Source organism: Armigeres subalbatus, chromosome 3 (assembly GCF_024139115.2).
Source record: "Armigeres subalbatus isolate Guangzhou_Male chromosome 3, GZ_Asu_2, whole genome shotgun sequence".
Taxonomy (NCBI): domain Eukaryota; kingdom Metazoa; phylum Arthropoda; class Insecta; order Diptera; family Culicidae; genus Armigeres; species Armigeres subalbatus.
The window spans coordinates 173070892-173085517 of NC_085141.1; the positions used below are offsets into that span (position 1 = coordinate 173070892).

At 37.3% G+C, this 14626-nt stretch overlaps 2 protein-coding genes across 8 annotated transcripts in view; one reads left to right on the plus strand and one right to left on the minus strand.

The window, feature by feature from the left end:
- LOC134224866 (sodium leak channel NALCN) overlaps window positions 1–12314 on the plus strand; it is a 41167-nt gene extending 28853 nt beyond the window's left edge. For all 6 annotated transcript variants that reach the window (XM_062704504.1, XM_062704505.1, XM_062704508.1 and 3 more), the window contains exons 10-13: window positions 10530–10753; window positions 10822–11095; window positions 11161–11320; window positions 11467–12314. In XM_062704504.1, the coding sequence (XP_062560488.1) occupies window positions 10530–10753; window positions 10822–11095; window positions 11161–11320; window positions 11467–12009 (1201 nt within the window). In that variant the 3' untranslated portion in view covers window positions 12010–12314. The remainder of the gene's footprint in view (window positions 1–10529; window positions 10754–10821; window positions 11096–11160; window positions 11321–11466) is intronic.
- LOC134224623 (histone-arginine methyltransferase CARMER) overlaps window positions 1–14626 on the minus strand; it is a 155531-nt gene that overhangs the window by 121489 nt on the left and 19416 nt on the right. The gene's annotated exons all lie outside the window — the stretch shown is intronic.

Genomic DNA, 14626 nt, shown 5'->3' on the forward strand with positions numbered 1-14626 from the left:
CGATGCGGAAGTCTCTGCTTGAAATAGGTTCTGCGAATGGCCATATTCATGCGGCAAAGTCGATTAGTCGGCGGCCGTTTTCATTCATCAGACGGTTGTCGCTGAACTTCCAAGAGTCGGTTTAAGTTCCTCCTTCTGGCCAATCTGAGCGTTTAAATCTCCTACGATGATAATGATGACCTGACTTGACGCGTATAATACGTCCTTATCATCATCAGCGCTTCCGGAGTGTGGGCTGTTGACGTTGCTAAAGTTGAAGCACCGGCTTTTGATCTCTATCCTGCGCATTCTGTCATTGAACAGTAAGCTTCGGGTCAAGCGCCTTTGCATATCCCCATCACTGTGAAGCTGGTTACCCGATATTCCCTAAGATTACTCGTACGCCGGATTTCATCACAAGGAGGTAGGGATAGGAGTTGCTGGGCAAGAGGCTAATGACCACTCAATGGTGCACGAAGTACCCATGTTACGTATTACCCAGTATTTATTTAACGTGTCAGAGAGAGCTTGCTAGTGGTATAAGCAAAACAGTTTTTGTTAGAATAATTTTAAATATTATTGCCAACATTTGGAATAAATCCATTTTAGGGCAAGCCTCCCGGAATAACCAACTAAATGCACTCGCGTTTTTAAGGGCATGCTGCATGCTGCGACGCACCAATGCAGGAATATTATGCGTCTCGAGAAAAACACAAATATTGCGGATTCCTGCTGGTTGCCTCTCAGAAAATCGCAACAGTCACTAAATTCAACAGAGTCAATATGAATTTTCTTGGGCTGAAAGTCTCGTTAATAAAGACAAAAAATGTGAATTTTCCCGATCGTATGCACTTGCCATGAAGAACACTATCTGTGTGCTCAGTGCTTCCGGTGCTTCCGGTTGTCTTTCACTAATACAATCAAACACTGCTGACATTTGGCAAAAAACAATTAGTGGTTTTGTTTTCAGCTCCTGTCTTTTTACCTCGCGGCTTTCTTGGCTTAACGTTTACTTCCGCAGTCGAGTCTGCGAGTGTAAGAGCGCCACCAAAGACTAATTAAGACGTTCATGTCCCATACAACTGCCCAGTTTTTTTGCGCTCATGCAGTACTAGCATAGAAATTATCATACCCCCATCTGAAATCACCTTGCTCTATAAAAAAAAACTAAGCAACTATTACTTCATCCTTAACTTCATCATAGTTGCCAAGGCGATTTGATAAATGTTTGAAAAGTCAAAACATAATGCACCGTTGAAACAGGATTGGTTTTAAGAAATGGCTTTAATTGTACCTAAAACTGGATAACTTATTTATTATTTCAGGGTGAAAAGGAGGAAACAAATCAGTAATCTTATAAATAATATCAGACGATGGAAATACAACCATTATGAGTTGAGTGCTTGCTGAAAGTACTCTATAAGGAGTCTGTTCTGCCCAGTTGTCGACAAATCTGATATTTCACAAATGTCTAGGTCGATCCACAAAAGGTTTATTTTATCACCCTGTAGATATCGCGCATCCAAATGAAATCACATCTATCGGGAAGCCGGAATAGTTACTCTGGTATTTTGATTAACATTTGGAACCTTTATCACGGAGACCTTATAGCCCTGTGTGACTGGAAAAGAAAAGTCGTTGAAGTCTGAATGTTTCCAGTTGTAATTAAATGTGTTGGGAAAACCTTCAAAATGTTTCCACATATTGTCGACATGTATATAACCTAAGAAAGCTTTAACAACAATAGTTATATTGTAGATTGATTGACTTAATGTCATTACATTAGGGTGCTTTTGAAACTTAGTATGGGTTGGTATAGTTTGAACCTAGGTTTGAACATGAAAGACCGCTTTTTCTCTGTACAGATATCAGACCAATCAATGGTATTTTTAAGACTGCGTCTTGTAATTTGAGTTTTTACTAAGACAAATTTTGCCATTCCTCTTTTCAATGGGCTATTTTGTTTTGAAGTACTGTAATTATAATATACCATGCAAATATTTGTTGAAAACCACAGATCATGCATAATTTTCCATGGGAAATCCTGTATAATAGTTGTAACATTGTTCCGACGAAATTGTATAGCAAATTCATTTAACATTACAGAATATTTTAAACTAAATTTTCTACAAGCAAAACAAACAAACTATTTGGATTCAAACAATTAGTCGTCGTTGCCATCGACTACCACTGATGCAAATTCATCGCAAGGTAGATCAAAAATGGGGGAATCTCTGAAATGTCAAACTTGGGTACCGAGGGACCAAATGACGTACTAGAAGTGGTCCCTCGAAAGAGCTCTACAGTGACGTCTTAATTAGTCTTTGGCGCCACGGTAGGTATTCTAAAAAAAGATAATCGCAGTAACATTTTTTCATGAATTAATTTGAATACGACAATCAATAGCTTTCATGTTGTTCTGTTGATTGCGCTATTCAAATTAATTCATGAAAAAATGTTACTTAGGTCCTTTTGAAAAGTTAAGCAAGAAACTAAAGTTATGCGTGACTTCCGTTTTGAATGGGGTGACCTTGAAAACATGAGTGCGTTTTGTTTTAGATTCCCAGATGCTTGTCGTTAAATCATTATGAAATTATATTTCCGCCAGGTCTCTTTAGAACTCTGATAGTCTGAATGTAGGATTCCCGCATTCATAAAATCAAACTTCCACATTTTATGGTCAATTGTGATAATCGACCATCAAAACAACTTGGATTTCATTTCAAACAACTATAATAAGTCAGCGTGCGACATGTCGAACGTCATGATTTTACAAAACAAGTTAAATTGAGACCATCTTGACATATTTTAAACAAGGTGGATATTCGCAGTAATGTTCCGGAAACTTGGTCCACTGGTGAAAATGGTAATTTCAAACCATAGCATGCGACATAGAATGGCATCCACCTGAATAAAAACTAATTTTTATCTTCTTCTCAAAAGGCCCTACATTCCAACTGGTATCTGGTTATTAGTGTTCTATTGACCTTTTTACAGATATTAATTGAAAGCTTTTCTATGCCCGTCAATGCATGAATATTAGGGTGTCCCAAAAAAAATCGATGTTCGAAAAGTCATGAAATGAAAGATATACCTGTCTGGATAATTTTTGTAGAACAATTTCTAAAAAAATCGTTTAGAGGTCGCGCCAGATCGATTTTTGAAAAATGAGCTTTTTTAAGATAAAAAATCAAATTTATTCCCATTCCCATTTATTTGCTTTTGAATTGTTTTTAATTTAAATTAAAATATTGGCGCAATCTTGATGAAATTATAACATGTAAAGAAAAAGTACCGAATTTGTACACCTTTTGACTATTTACTAAAACTGCAATATCTCAGCCCCAGAACAACATTTCTTGGATCTTTTTTTATGAAAATACTCCTTATAAATAGCTCTTTCTAGTATGTATTTTTTTCTGAACGAAAAAAAAAATTTTTTTGTGTGAGGATGAAATAACTTCGAATTCTTTTCTATATTTAAAAAGTTCTGCAGACTGTAAAAACGCATAATACCAAAAACTAAATCATGGAAAATATGGGCAAAGATCCACAGAAAAATTAAAAAAATATAAAACGTGAATGGGTGACCCTTAAAAAAAATTGTGAAACGATCCAATATTTGATTTTTTACCTTAAAAAAGCTCATTTTTCGAAAATCGATCTGGCGCGACCTCTAAACGATTTTTAAGGAAATTCGATTTGTTCTACAAAAATTATCCAGACAGGTATATCTTTCATTTCAGGGTTGAGCACCATTACTTTTCGAACATCGATTTTTTTGGGACACCCTAATGAATATGTATCTTGTGGCTAGTACAAGGGACACACTATACCCAGGGGAAACGAGAAAGTTTCCCACCGGAAAACATCATAGGCCGGACCAAGAATCGTACTGAACGAGTGTTTCGTGTTGGACGTAGAACTTGTTGATTGGGCGATTTATCGTGTTTCGATATGTACGCAGAACGGTCGAGATCTGATCTGATTTTTTTCCTTTTTAGTTCCGCAACGTTTATAATTCGCATTTTATATAATCCCTTACCAAAGTGAAGCCATATAATGTATCTCTTGAAACTAACATAACACCATATCCTAAGATAATCGTGGAGATGCAGAGGTGTTCTCGGCCACTAGCAGCAACGATAATCAACCTAACAATCCTTCCTTCTTAATATGATTATATGGACGTGGCCGGCGCCGTTATTGACATAGAAAATGGACAGCTAATTACACGCCCTATTTACACGGTTCTCTGTAAAATTTCGCAAGTTCTAGTCAATCACGAAGTAGCAACTACGAATTGTACGGTTATAATGATCATGCTTATTTACTCAGCGTATTTATAACAAGTACAAATTAATCAACATAGCCTTCACTAAAGGTAAAATGTATGAGTAATCAAATGGATTTACTTATTTGATTTTTAAAAAACTTAATAATGACCATTTCGCACTGATTTATAGAAAAAGTCGACAAAAATTATTCAGGGCGGAATTCCCTGCTATTTTTTTTAACCGGAAGTACGTACTACGCTTGACTGGAAAAGTCAGAAGAAATTCATTAGCTATTCTGCTTCTATAAAGCGAATGTTATAAAATTAATTCTACTTTAATTATAATTGAACATTAAACTGCGATCTCTGGATGTTTTACAATTTCTTAATGTTTCTTCAGAGCTTTCAAGAATTCCTTCAACAATGCATCTACCTTGTTCTCAAATCCAATTAAAACTCAAAACACTGCAATCAAAGGAGAATGTCGAGTTACAATATAATTGTAACATCTTCTCGACGACATTACTTATATTCCTATACACCTCCAATGAAATTTCAACTGTTCTAATAGCTATACGATTTTTCCTATGTGATTTTTCAAAATATCGCCCTAAAATGATCAATAATAGGTTTCGTTCTAATAATTTGAAAATCAAAACTCACTTTTGTGGGGCCCCTTCTTGCTATTTATTCGCATAACAGTCACATTTCAGATTTTGATACACTTTTGAACAAAAAATAAAATATATAGCGATAGTCTTTGTCCTCATCTGCAGAAGATAAAGACAATGTTGCGTACCATTTGATTTGCAACAACTATGGAGAGATAATTGTTGTGAACTTTTTAAATTGCGATAACTTGTATATTTCGGAAGTAAAACAAATATCATTTTAACAGACGGTAAAGTTTATGTCTAATCATTGATAAGTGATACTTATTTAACCAAAAACATCATCGGAAACATACTTTTTCTCTAAATGCGTGGCATGCGATCATTGTCCTATTCCGTTGCAGTTTGGGTCAAACGCTTGTTGCGAGTTGAGTTTGTCCCAACATTTATAATGCAACGTACACACCAGTCAAGCAGTTTGACGAACATTGACTCCGCCCCCAAGAAAACGCTTCGGTTGCTGCTTTATTTGAACGTGTGTGAAGTTGTTCGAACAACCATTTGACAGTTGGCGGCTCGGTTGGAAAAAATTAAAACGGTTTGATTTTGGTTTGAGTTGTCGGGGGTGGAGTCAAGGTTCGCCGAACATGTTTGAGCATTTGTAGTGAAGTTGCACAAACCCCCATATATTTTTTGTTGGTTGGTGCTCAAGTTGGCGCTTCGGTCGTTCGTGTGTGATATTGTTGGTCGAATAAATTGATTGTTCGTGCCGCTGTTGGTAAATCTTGATGGATGTTTGAACAAACGAGAGGTGGAGTCAATGTTGGTCGAACTGCTTGACCGTGTGTACGTTCCATAAGAGAGGACAATGTCGTTGACATTGGCAATGTTTTTGTTCTACATTCCCTGGAGAAAACACTATTTAAACAATCACACAAGCTGACTGAGCAAAATGTAGTCATGTAATTACTGTTCTAATATTGGTTTTCCATTATTGAACCCAAATGATATATTTTTTTGCAATTCGTGACCATGATACAACCTGGTTTACAATTCGCGTTTGAGTGATAAAACAGCCTAATTTTCTATACCAATGAAATCCATTACAACACTCATTTGGTTGCTATAATGAAAAACCAACATCAGAACAGTAGTTACATGACTAAATTTTTCTTAATTAGCTTGGGTAAGTGTTGAAATAGTGTATTCTCTGCACCGCATAATGAATGAAATAGTTTGATGGATGTGACATCAAAATTTCCCTAAGGCAAGTTCATCTATCGCTTCATGGCTTGGCACGATAACATTGTATCTGCGTGTTCACTGCACCAATATGATTTATTGGTAAGAATGATCAAGAAGTAAATCAGACTACAATTTTTGTGCAGATTTATCATATTAACACTTTTCGTCATTGCAAAAAATAGCATGCGCAACTCGTTGCAAAACTCGATTTTTTTAGCATTCGTAGTATTTATCCAACGAGGCTTGCCGTACATCTCGTTAGCCTAGCTTAGCTTAGCTTGATTGATTGGCCAAAAAACAACAAAATTTGTTTAATATGCACAGCTCACCAATTGAATAGCCTTTTTGTGATTAGAAAACTTAAGAAAATTATTTTGAGCTTTTTAGTGGAATGTCTTCACTTGTCATAAGACGAGTTTGTACAATCCCATTTAATTCCACCCCTTAATTGTAGTTTAACAGATACGTATTTCGACCTCAACAGTAAGTTCGTCTCGACTTAGTCGAGTCAAGTACGAGACACTGAAGACGACCTTACTGTTGAGGTCGAAACACGTACAGGGGTTAGACAAAAAGGTTGAGATAGGCAAAAATTTGTCAACGTTCAAATCAGCATAACTTTGCGTAGAATGATCCGATTTTGATCAAATTGGGACCATCGGACGCGGAAACTCTTCTAGTATACTGGCCCTATGCGTAACTCCCGATTGGTCCTTGGCCACCGGTGGTGTTCCGGGTTTTCCGAGGGTATGTTAAAAATGCATTTTTTCTGCTGCTTGTCATTTTATATGACGTTTACTGCCATCATGTTTTATGCTTTCCCCAGAAACTAGAGCTAATATGCTGACCAATGCTGGCTGCAAATCGAAAATCCGTTAGGTATACGCAGATATATGGCCATTTTCGTGAAAACGATACGGGATTGGCCATACACCCTGAACATATGTCACTTTCGCAGAACTTCCGGAACCTGTTACAAATTGGCCAAAGAGTTTTACAGTCCTCAAAATATATCTCTAATAAAGATCCTATATTCATCGTCTTGGGAAAACATGAATTTTGACACCCATATATGCATGGTTCCAGATGGTGCCAAAACCGGCCCCTCCTGGAAGGCCCATGGAACCTGCTATAAGGGTGGCAGTGGACACTATCATTCTGGAAATGTTTCTGTAATCATTGTCTCGCAAAGCCATGAAGTCAGATACTCATATTTGCATTATTCCGATCTGTTATCATTTCATCATGTTCCCGGTACCGTTTTTACGGAAATGGTCGTATCTCTATGTAGTTTTGATGGATTCTCGATCTATAGCCACCATTTGCCAGCATATTAGTTCTAGTTTTCGGAGAAAGCATAAAACATGATGAAAGTTAACGTCACATAAAATGACAAGCAGTGGAAAAAATGCATATTGAACATACCCTCGGAAAACCCGGAACATTTCCGGTGGCCAAGAACCAATCTCAGGTTTTGTAGAGGGACAGTATACTAGAAGAGTGTCCGCTTCTGATGGTCCTGGTTTTATCAAAATCGGATTATTATACGCAAAGTTATGCTGATTTTAATTTCGACTTATTTTCACCTATCTCAACATTTTTGTCTAATCCCTGTATCAGTCAAGGTACAATTAAGTAGTGGAAACTCGTCTTATGACAAGATTAAAAAACTATTCTCACTGTACATTAAGGTGGCTCAAATATTATGAAAAAAAAACGTTGGCCGATATGGCTGAAATTTTGTTCAGAGAACAAATAGAACAGAATAAGAGGGCGATCCATCACGAAGTTTGAAAGTGTTTTTTAACCCACTTTACTGTACATACTTTGGAGTTTCATAAATTCAAGACTAATAACGATGCCGGCCACGACGCCTCACAATCAATTTAGGATTAGGAGAGGTAAAATTAGTTCAACACTCATTGCTACAAGAGACCGAATAATACACTGCATCTCCGTGACCACCACGGGAAAGGAATAGTTGGTTAGTTGGAGAAGGTAATTCATGGAAAGTCATCTTGGTAAGCGACTAAATACCCAGTCAACACAAGATCGCATATGATGTTACATAATATGCTAAAGTGGAGGCGATATAGATACTTCCCCATACAACATGTGCGTATATCGCCTCCACTTTTGTATCTTATGTTGCATCATATAAGATTTTGTATTGACTGGGTATTTATTGTGAGCGAATTTATTTTCAAGACACGAAAACGAAAATCGGGTTTCAAATCAAACCAACGCGAAATCATTATGGTTCGTTTAATAAGCTTCTATAACACGACCAATCCCACACTAATAAATGGTCTGCTCTTTGAGGAATTTCTATTCGGAGCAATGTTAAAAGACTTTATCTACCGAAGATGGATTTTTTTAAGATAGAGGCCAACTATCCAACTTCGGAAGTAGTGTGCTGGATTCGTCAAAAAAGCGCTAAAGAAAGTATTATTTAGTTTGACAGATAAAACTTTGGAAGAAAGTCCTTACTTCCGAATTCTAAATTAAACTCCGACAATACTTTATTCACTTCACGCTCTCCCTGATTAGGGAGAGATCCATGAAGTACGTCACCCGAAAAAAAAATGATAATTTTCAACCACCCCATCCTCCATCGTCACGTTTTTTGTATGACTTCTCCATAAATTTTGTATGGATCGTCACGCTTCTCGAAACCCCTCTCCCCCCTAGAGGTGTGACGTACTTTGTGGATGGCCCCTAACTGGAATGCTTATCAACAACACGATCGATCCCGCGCCAATTAAAATGCAGAAATCAATTTTTTAACTTCGCTTTCTCCCGGATTGGCAGCGTATACGATCGAACTGATTGATTTTCTGCTCTGCGATGCAGAAATTGTTTTTTTTTTTACTTCGCGTTCTCTCGGACTCCCGGACAATACAAATTCTTCATAGAATTCGATAGCCCTTCTGTAGTAGAGTGCGCTGTAAGAGTTTGAGAATTTTGATAGATATAGCGTTTGTTAACATTCAGACTACTTTTATCTTTCAACTATTAAAGCTGAAAAACACTCTTGATGTTATTGCGCCAAAGTACTTGGTCTGCATCTGTTCCACTTTGTGAACAACCATAAAAGTATCATCGTGTTAGCCTCATGATATACGAATGCAGAAATGGTAGCTTGGCTTAGAAACCTCACAGTTAATTACTGTGGAAGTGCTTAATTAGCGGTGAGGCGGCAATGTCCCAGTGGGGGATGTAATGCCAATGAAGAATGAAGCTTATCGGAGAACAGAAACAACACATCTGTAACGATCCGTTTATTATTTAAATTTATCTTAGGATGGTATCATTCTAAGCGCAGCTACATTGCCGAAGCCGATCAACGCATAACTGTTTATGGAAGGTTGTGTCTTGCCACAATTTGATTTTTAGTGGATGCCAAAAGGCTTAAGTATAATCTATTAATACAGAAGAATAACTCACAACAACGCAACAGGCTTAATATCAATCGATTTAATTCGCATCAAGCTCTTTTTATATATTACATATACTGCATATGATCTCTTATCACTTCCATTTCTTCTGGGTTTAAATTCATATGGGACTGATAAGCTATCATAAGCTGTACACAGATTATCCACAATATACGCTTTTTACGTAAACACAACACTTGGTAATTTTAGCTTCAATATTTCTTTAAAAAAAAGCAGATGTGCTGAATAAACAGAGGTTAGCTGTTCTAATATATCGTTTAATTATATTTGTTATGTACTAAGTCTTTACATGATGCATTTTTTCAATAGTTTATTAACATTTATATTCCCATTGCTACGTATTCAATATTCCTGTTTATTTCCTTAAACCAATGTTACATTCATTGTCGATGTCGTATTTCTACCTTCATAAAATATAGCTATAAATAGCTAGTAAGCCATTCTATACAAGCCTCTTCCATCAATGCTCACCAACAACCAAGTGCATGTTGGCATGCAGTTCAGTAAATCATGTTGACAAAGCTGTGCCGATTAATTTATCATTTACCTCGCTATCTAAATATGTTGCAACCTTGAATACTATAAATTACTTTTTTTATAATTTCAAATTTTGCTCCTCGTATTTACCGGGCGAATGCATTCTGTACATGACTTATGTGACTCCAGATGAAATGTTATGAAAAAGAACCAAACACTCCTCGCCACTGCTTTCGAGTTTTTCAATGTTCTAGAAAATACCTATACCGTTAATTTACCCTGTTCCAATCAACTATACTCACCACCGCTACAATGTCTACTCACTTTTTTTTTCTTTACTCGAATCATGTATAGTTAATCGTTACATTATATAATGTTGTGAAAAGTTTTCCTTTACTACCCAGTAGCTGTTTCGGAATCGATGCTTTTTTCTTTGATCTGTGTTTCTCTCTCTGTTATATGTATGTATCTGAACAATTCTAGCCGAGCAAATTTCGGCACACCAGTGACAGGAGTGGCCATGCTGTTCCGTATCGTAACCGGCGAGGACTGGAACAAAATTATGCATGACTGTATGGTTCAACCTCCTTACTGTACACCGGCTGCCAACTATTGGGAAACAGATTGTGGAAATTTCACCGCCAGCCTTATCTATTTCTGCACCTTCTACGTAATCATTACATACATTGTACTGAATCTACTTGTCGGTAGGGTTACTGAAATCGACGTTTATATTACGGCGCAGATTCAAACGGAGACATTCTATCTCTTATAGCTATTATTATGGAGAACTTTTCATTGTTTTACTCGAATGAAGAGGATGCCTTACTGTCCTACGCAGATATAAGGAACTTCCAAAACACATGGAATATCGTGGACATACATCAACGAGGCGTAATACCCGTTCGAAGAGTGAAATTCATCCTGCGACTATTGAAAGGCAGACTAGAGTGCGATCCTCAAAAGGACCGACTTCTTTTCAAGTATATGTGCTACGAGTTGGATAAGTTGCATAACGGCGAAGATGTTACTTTCCACGACGTTATAAAGTAAGACACAGTAAATTATATACGATTACGAAATTCGCGACAAATTTGGAAACTTTATCCCACAGTATGCTGTCATACCGCTCCGTAGACATCAGGAAAGCGCTTCAACTGGAGGAACTATTGGCGCGTGAGGAGTTCGAATACATAATAGAAGAAGAAGTAGCTAAGCAAACAATACGAACATGGTTGGAAGGCTGTCTGAAGAAAATTAGAGCTAATAATCAGGTAATATTCTAATTAAAACATGTAATTTTCTGCGCAATACCTAGCGCAAGTTTATAATCTCATTAATGATCATTTCAGAAAACATACTACAACCAAGCATTACTAGTTCTGAGCATTTTTTGTTAACTAATTCTTTTCATTCATAGAAAGCGCATAATCCACTGATTGCTGGTCTGCGAGCAACGAACGACAACCTCCAGAAGCAACATCAGCAACAACAACAACAAAACCCTCAACAGGATCAAGTAGAAGAGCCCGTTCTGAGCAAGGAGGTCAACCCTGAGTCTGAATCGGCGGAACAAGCAGCAAAGGAAATAGAGAACAACGCTAAAAATCGGAAGAAAAATCAAAACAATTTGATCCGATCGGATTCCACCGGAAGCACCAGCGGTCGCAAGTTCCTGGCGCCGACTCTTTCGGACCCACAAGCAAAAAATGAGAAAGACCGATACTTGAAGAAGAAATCCCAGCGACAGCAGGGCTCGAATACCAAAACCATAACTCAGATCAACGAGTTGAACCATAGCCACACGTTGCACCAGCACTATCACCATTTAACGCATGGAAGTGAAATGCAGCAGAGTAACAGCAGCAAGGCAGGTCATCCCCATATTAGTATGGTCTACGAGGTACACGATTGGTGGCAGGAGCAGGTTATCTGTACACATAGCGACGATGAAGATGTGTAGTATTTATAATGGTTTAACTGATAGTTCTAGTAACTTAAATTTAGAGCCCACCAAGATATTTTCCTTGATTGAAATAAGCTCTAGAAATGTTGCAAGCACAGGATTTTATACAAAAATAAAGAAAGGCGAAAATGTAGGTGCATAGATTGAAACTTTTTTTTTCTATATTTTATATACAAAGGTATAACACATTAGTATTATAGAAGTATTATTTCCTTGTTAATTATCATATTTTATGATAAATTGAAACGTATAGCGATAGTAGGAATACAGCAAATTGACATTATACGGTTTTCTAGTGGTGACGAACGGTGTTTTTTGTTAAACCTTCCGAAAAAGTGTTCGCTGGTCATTTGTATCTGCAACTTTAGGAACCGTATTACGGGTCCCTAATCTTAATTCAGGCCTTTGAAGAGTACCTATAAGTTGTTCAACTTCTCGGCGTTTCGACAGAGGTCTCTCCATTAAACAACTGACGTTTCAAGGCCCTGCCAAGACTGCTGCCTCCTGAATGAAAAATGAAAAGTCATTTAAATATAGTGAATTGAATTCCGGCTACCATTTATCCGCCCCCAAGAAAACGCTTCGGTTGCTGCTTTGTTGGAACGTGTGTGAAGTTGTTCGAACAACCATTTGACAGTTGGCGGCTCGGTTGGAAAAAATTAAAACGGTTTGATTTTGGTTTGAGTTGTCGGGGGTGGAGTCAAGGTTCGCCGAACATGTTTGAGCATTTGTAGTGAAGTTGCACAAACCCCCATATATTTTTTTATGGTTGGTGCTCAAGTTGGCGCGTCGGTCGTTCGTATGTGATATTGTTGGTCGAATATGTTGGTCGATGTTGGTAAAACTTGATGGATGTTTGAATAAACGAGAGGTGGAGTCAATGTTGGTCAAACTGCTTGACCGTGTGTATGTTCCATAAGGGTTACATCGTTTATGAAAAGCGAGAATAGTAATGGTCCAAGGGTGCTACTGCTACCTTGTGGAACTCCAGAAAGGTTCGAGAAATAGTCGGATGAATTATTTCCAATAGGGGAGACTAGGTAGACTTGATCCCCTTTTCTGATTTCGGATGTATTACAACCAAAAATAAATAAACATACACGATTTCCACACAGACTCTCTAAGAAATATAGGATTTAACTTTACTGATGTATGACAGTCCTTAAATTATTGTTGTTATTGATACACAATCGATTTTTTGGAGAAATTTGGGGAGACTTGATCCCCTTTCTATGAGATCTACACAATAAATAATTTTTCCTGCCAACCCTTCATCAAATCCGTCAAATCTAAAAAAAAATTAGAAGCATAAGAACAGATTCATATTTTTTTGAATTTTTTCGCCAAATTCTTGTATGGAAGAATAATAGGGGATCAAGTGTCCCCATATTGAGGCAACAACTTCAAATCCTAATATCTCAAAACATTGATGGAATGTTGACATTTTCATCAGTACAGATCAATAAGCATATTTATGGCTTGTTGCTGTGAAAAAATGAAAGACTTTGGTCATTATTATGAAAAGTTGTTCAAATTTTGCGTGGCCAATAAAAAAATCTTTATGAAGGTCAAAACATACAAACCGCCCTGCAGAATAAACAAGGTTGTCAATCCAAAGAATAACTCACCACATAAAGGTCATTTGTCTAGAGGGTCTATACTAAAAAAATACGCTAGAACAAAACTACTTTAGTTCTCGATAAAACAGGGGGTGATCAAGTCTCCCCGGGGATCAAGTCTACCCACCTTCCCCTATTGACCGACATTCGGCGTCCAACCAGATAAGATCGAAGCCAAGTGCATAAAGCAAAAGAATAGTCCATTTTTTCTAGTTATTTGTAAGCAGCAGGTCATGGTTAACTTTGTCAAAAGCAGATTTGAGATCGGTGTAAACGGCATCTATTTGCAATTTTTTACTCACGTTCTCCATGAAAAACGTAGTAAAACTGACAAGATTCGTTTCCACAGAGCGACCAGGAAAGAAACCTTGCTGAAAACGGGCTGATGTAATTCTTGCAGGTAGCGGTAATTCTATCGTTCATCAGCGACTCGAACACTTTCGACTCCACTCCAAGTGATGTAATGCCATGGTAGTTTCACACATCTCGTTTGTCGCTTTTCTTGAAAACTGGGAACATAGTAGAACCACAGATAACAGATATTTAAGCTAGAACAAATTTTTTCGAGAAACTTGTGTAAATATTTGAAATAAAATACGTTGGAAAATCTCAGCTCACTGCCGCCATCTACTCAACTAATTGCTACATCTCATCTAAAAAAAAGAAGAAGAAGAGAATCAGGATCTGACATCTATGACCTTCACTCACGAACATTGCCAACAAAAACATTACGCGCTTAGCAAAACAAAAAATGTTCTTCAAGTGCAGCGGACGGAAAAAAGTTTTCGCGTGTTTATTAGGTGCTTTTTATAAATTACTATCAACGGATACATTCAACCTCATTCAACTATTCATCCATAGCAATGGAATGCGTGGTATGTACAATCATAGTGGAATCAGAAATGTAATCGAACTCGATGATTCATACAGTTCAATTTGGTGTTTGTATTGCATTTTGCAGGAGGACGTGTCTAAATTTGTGTACCTAGTTACCC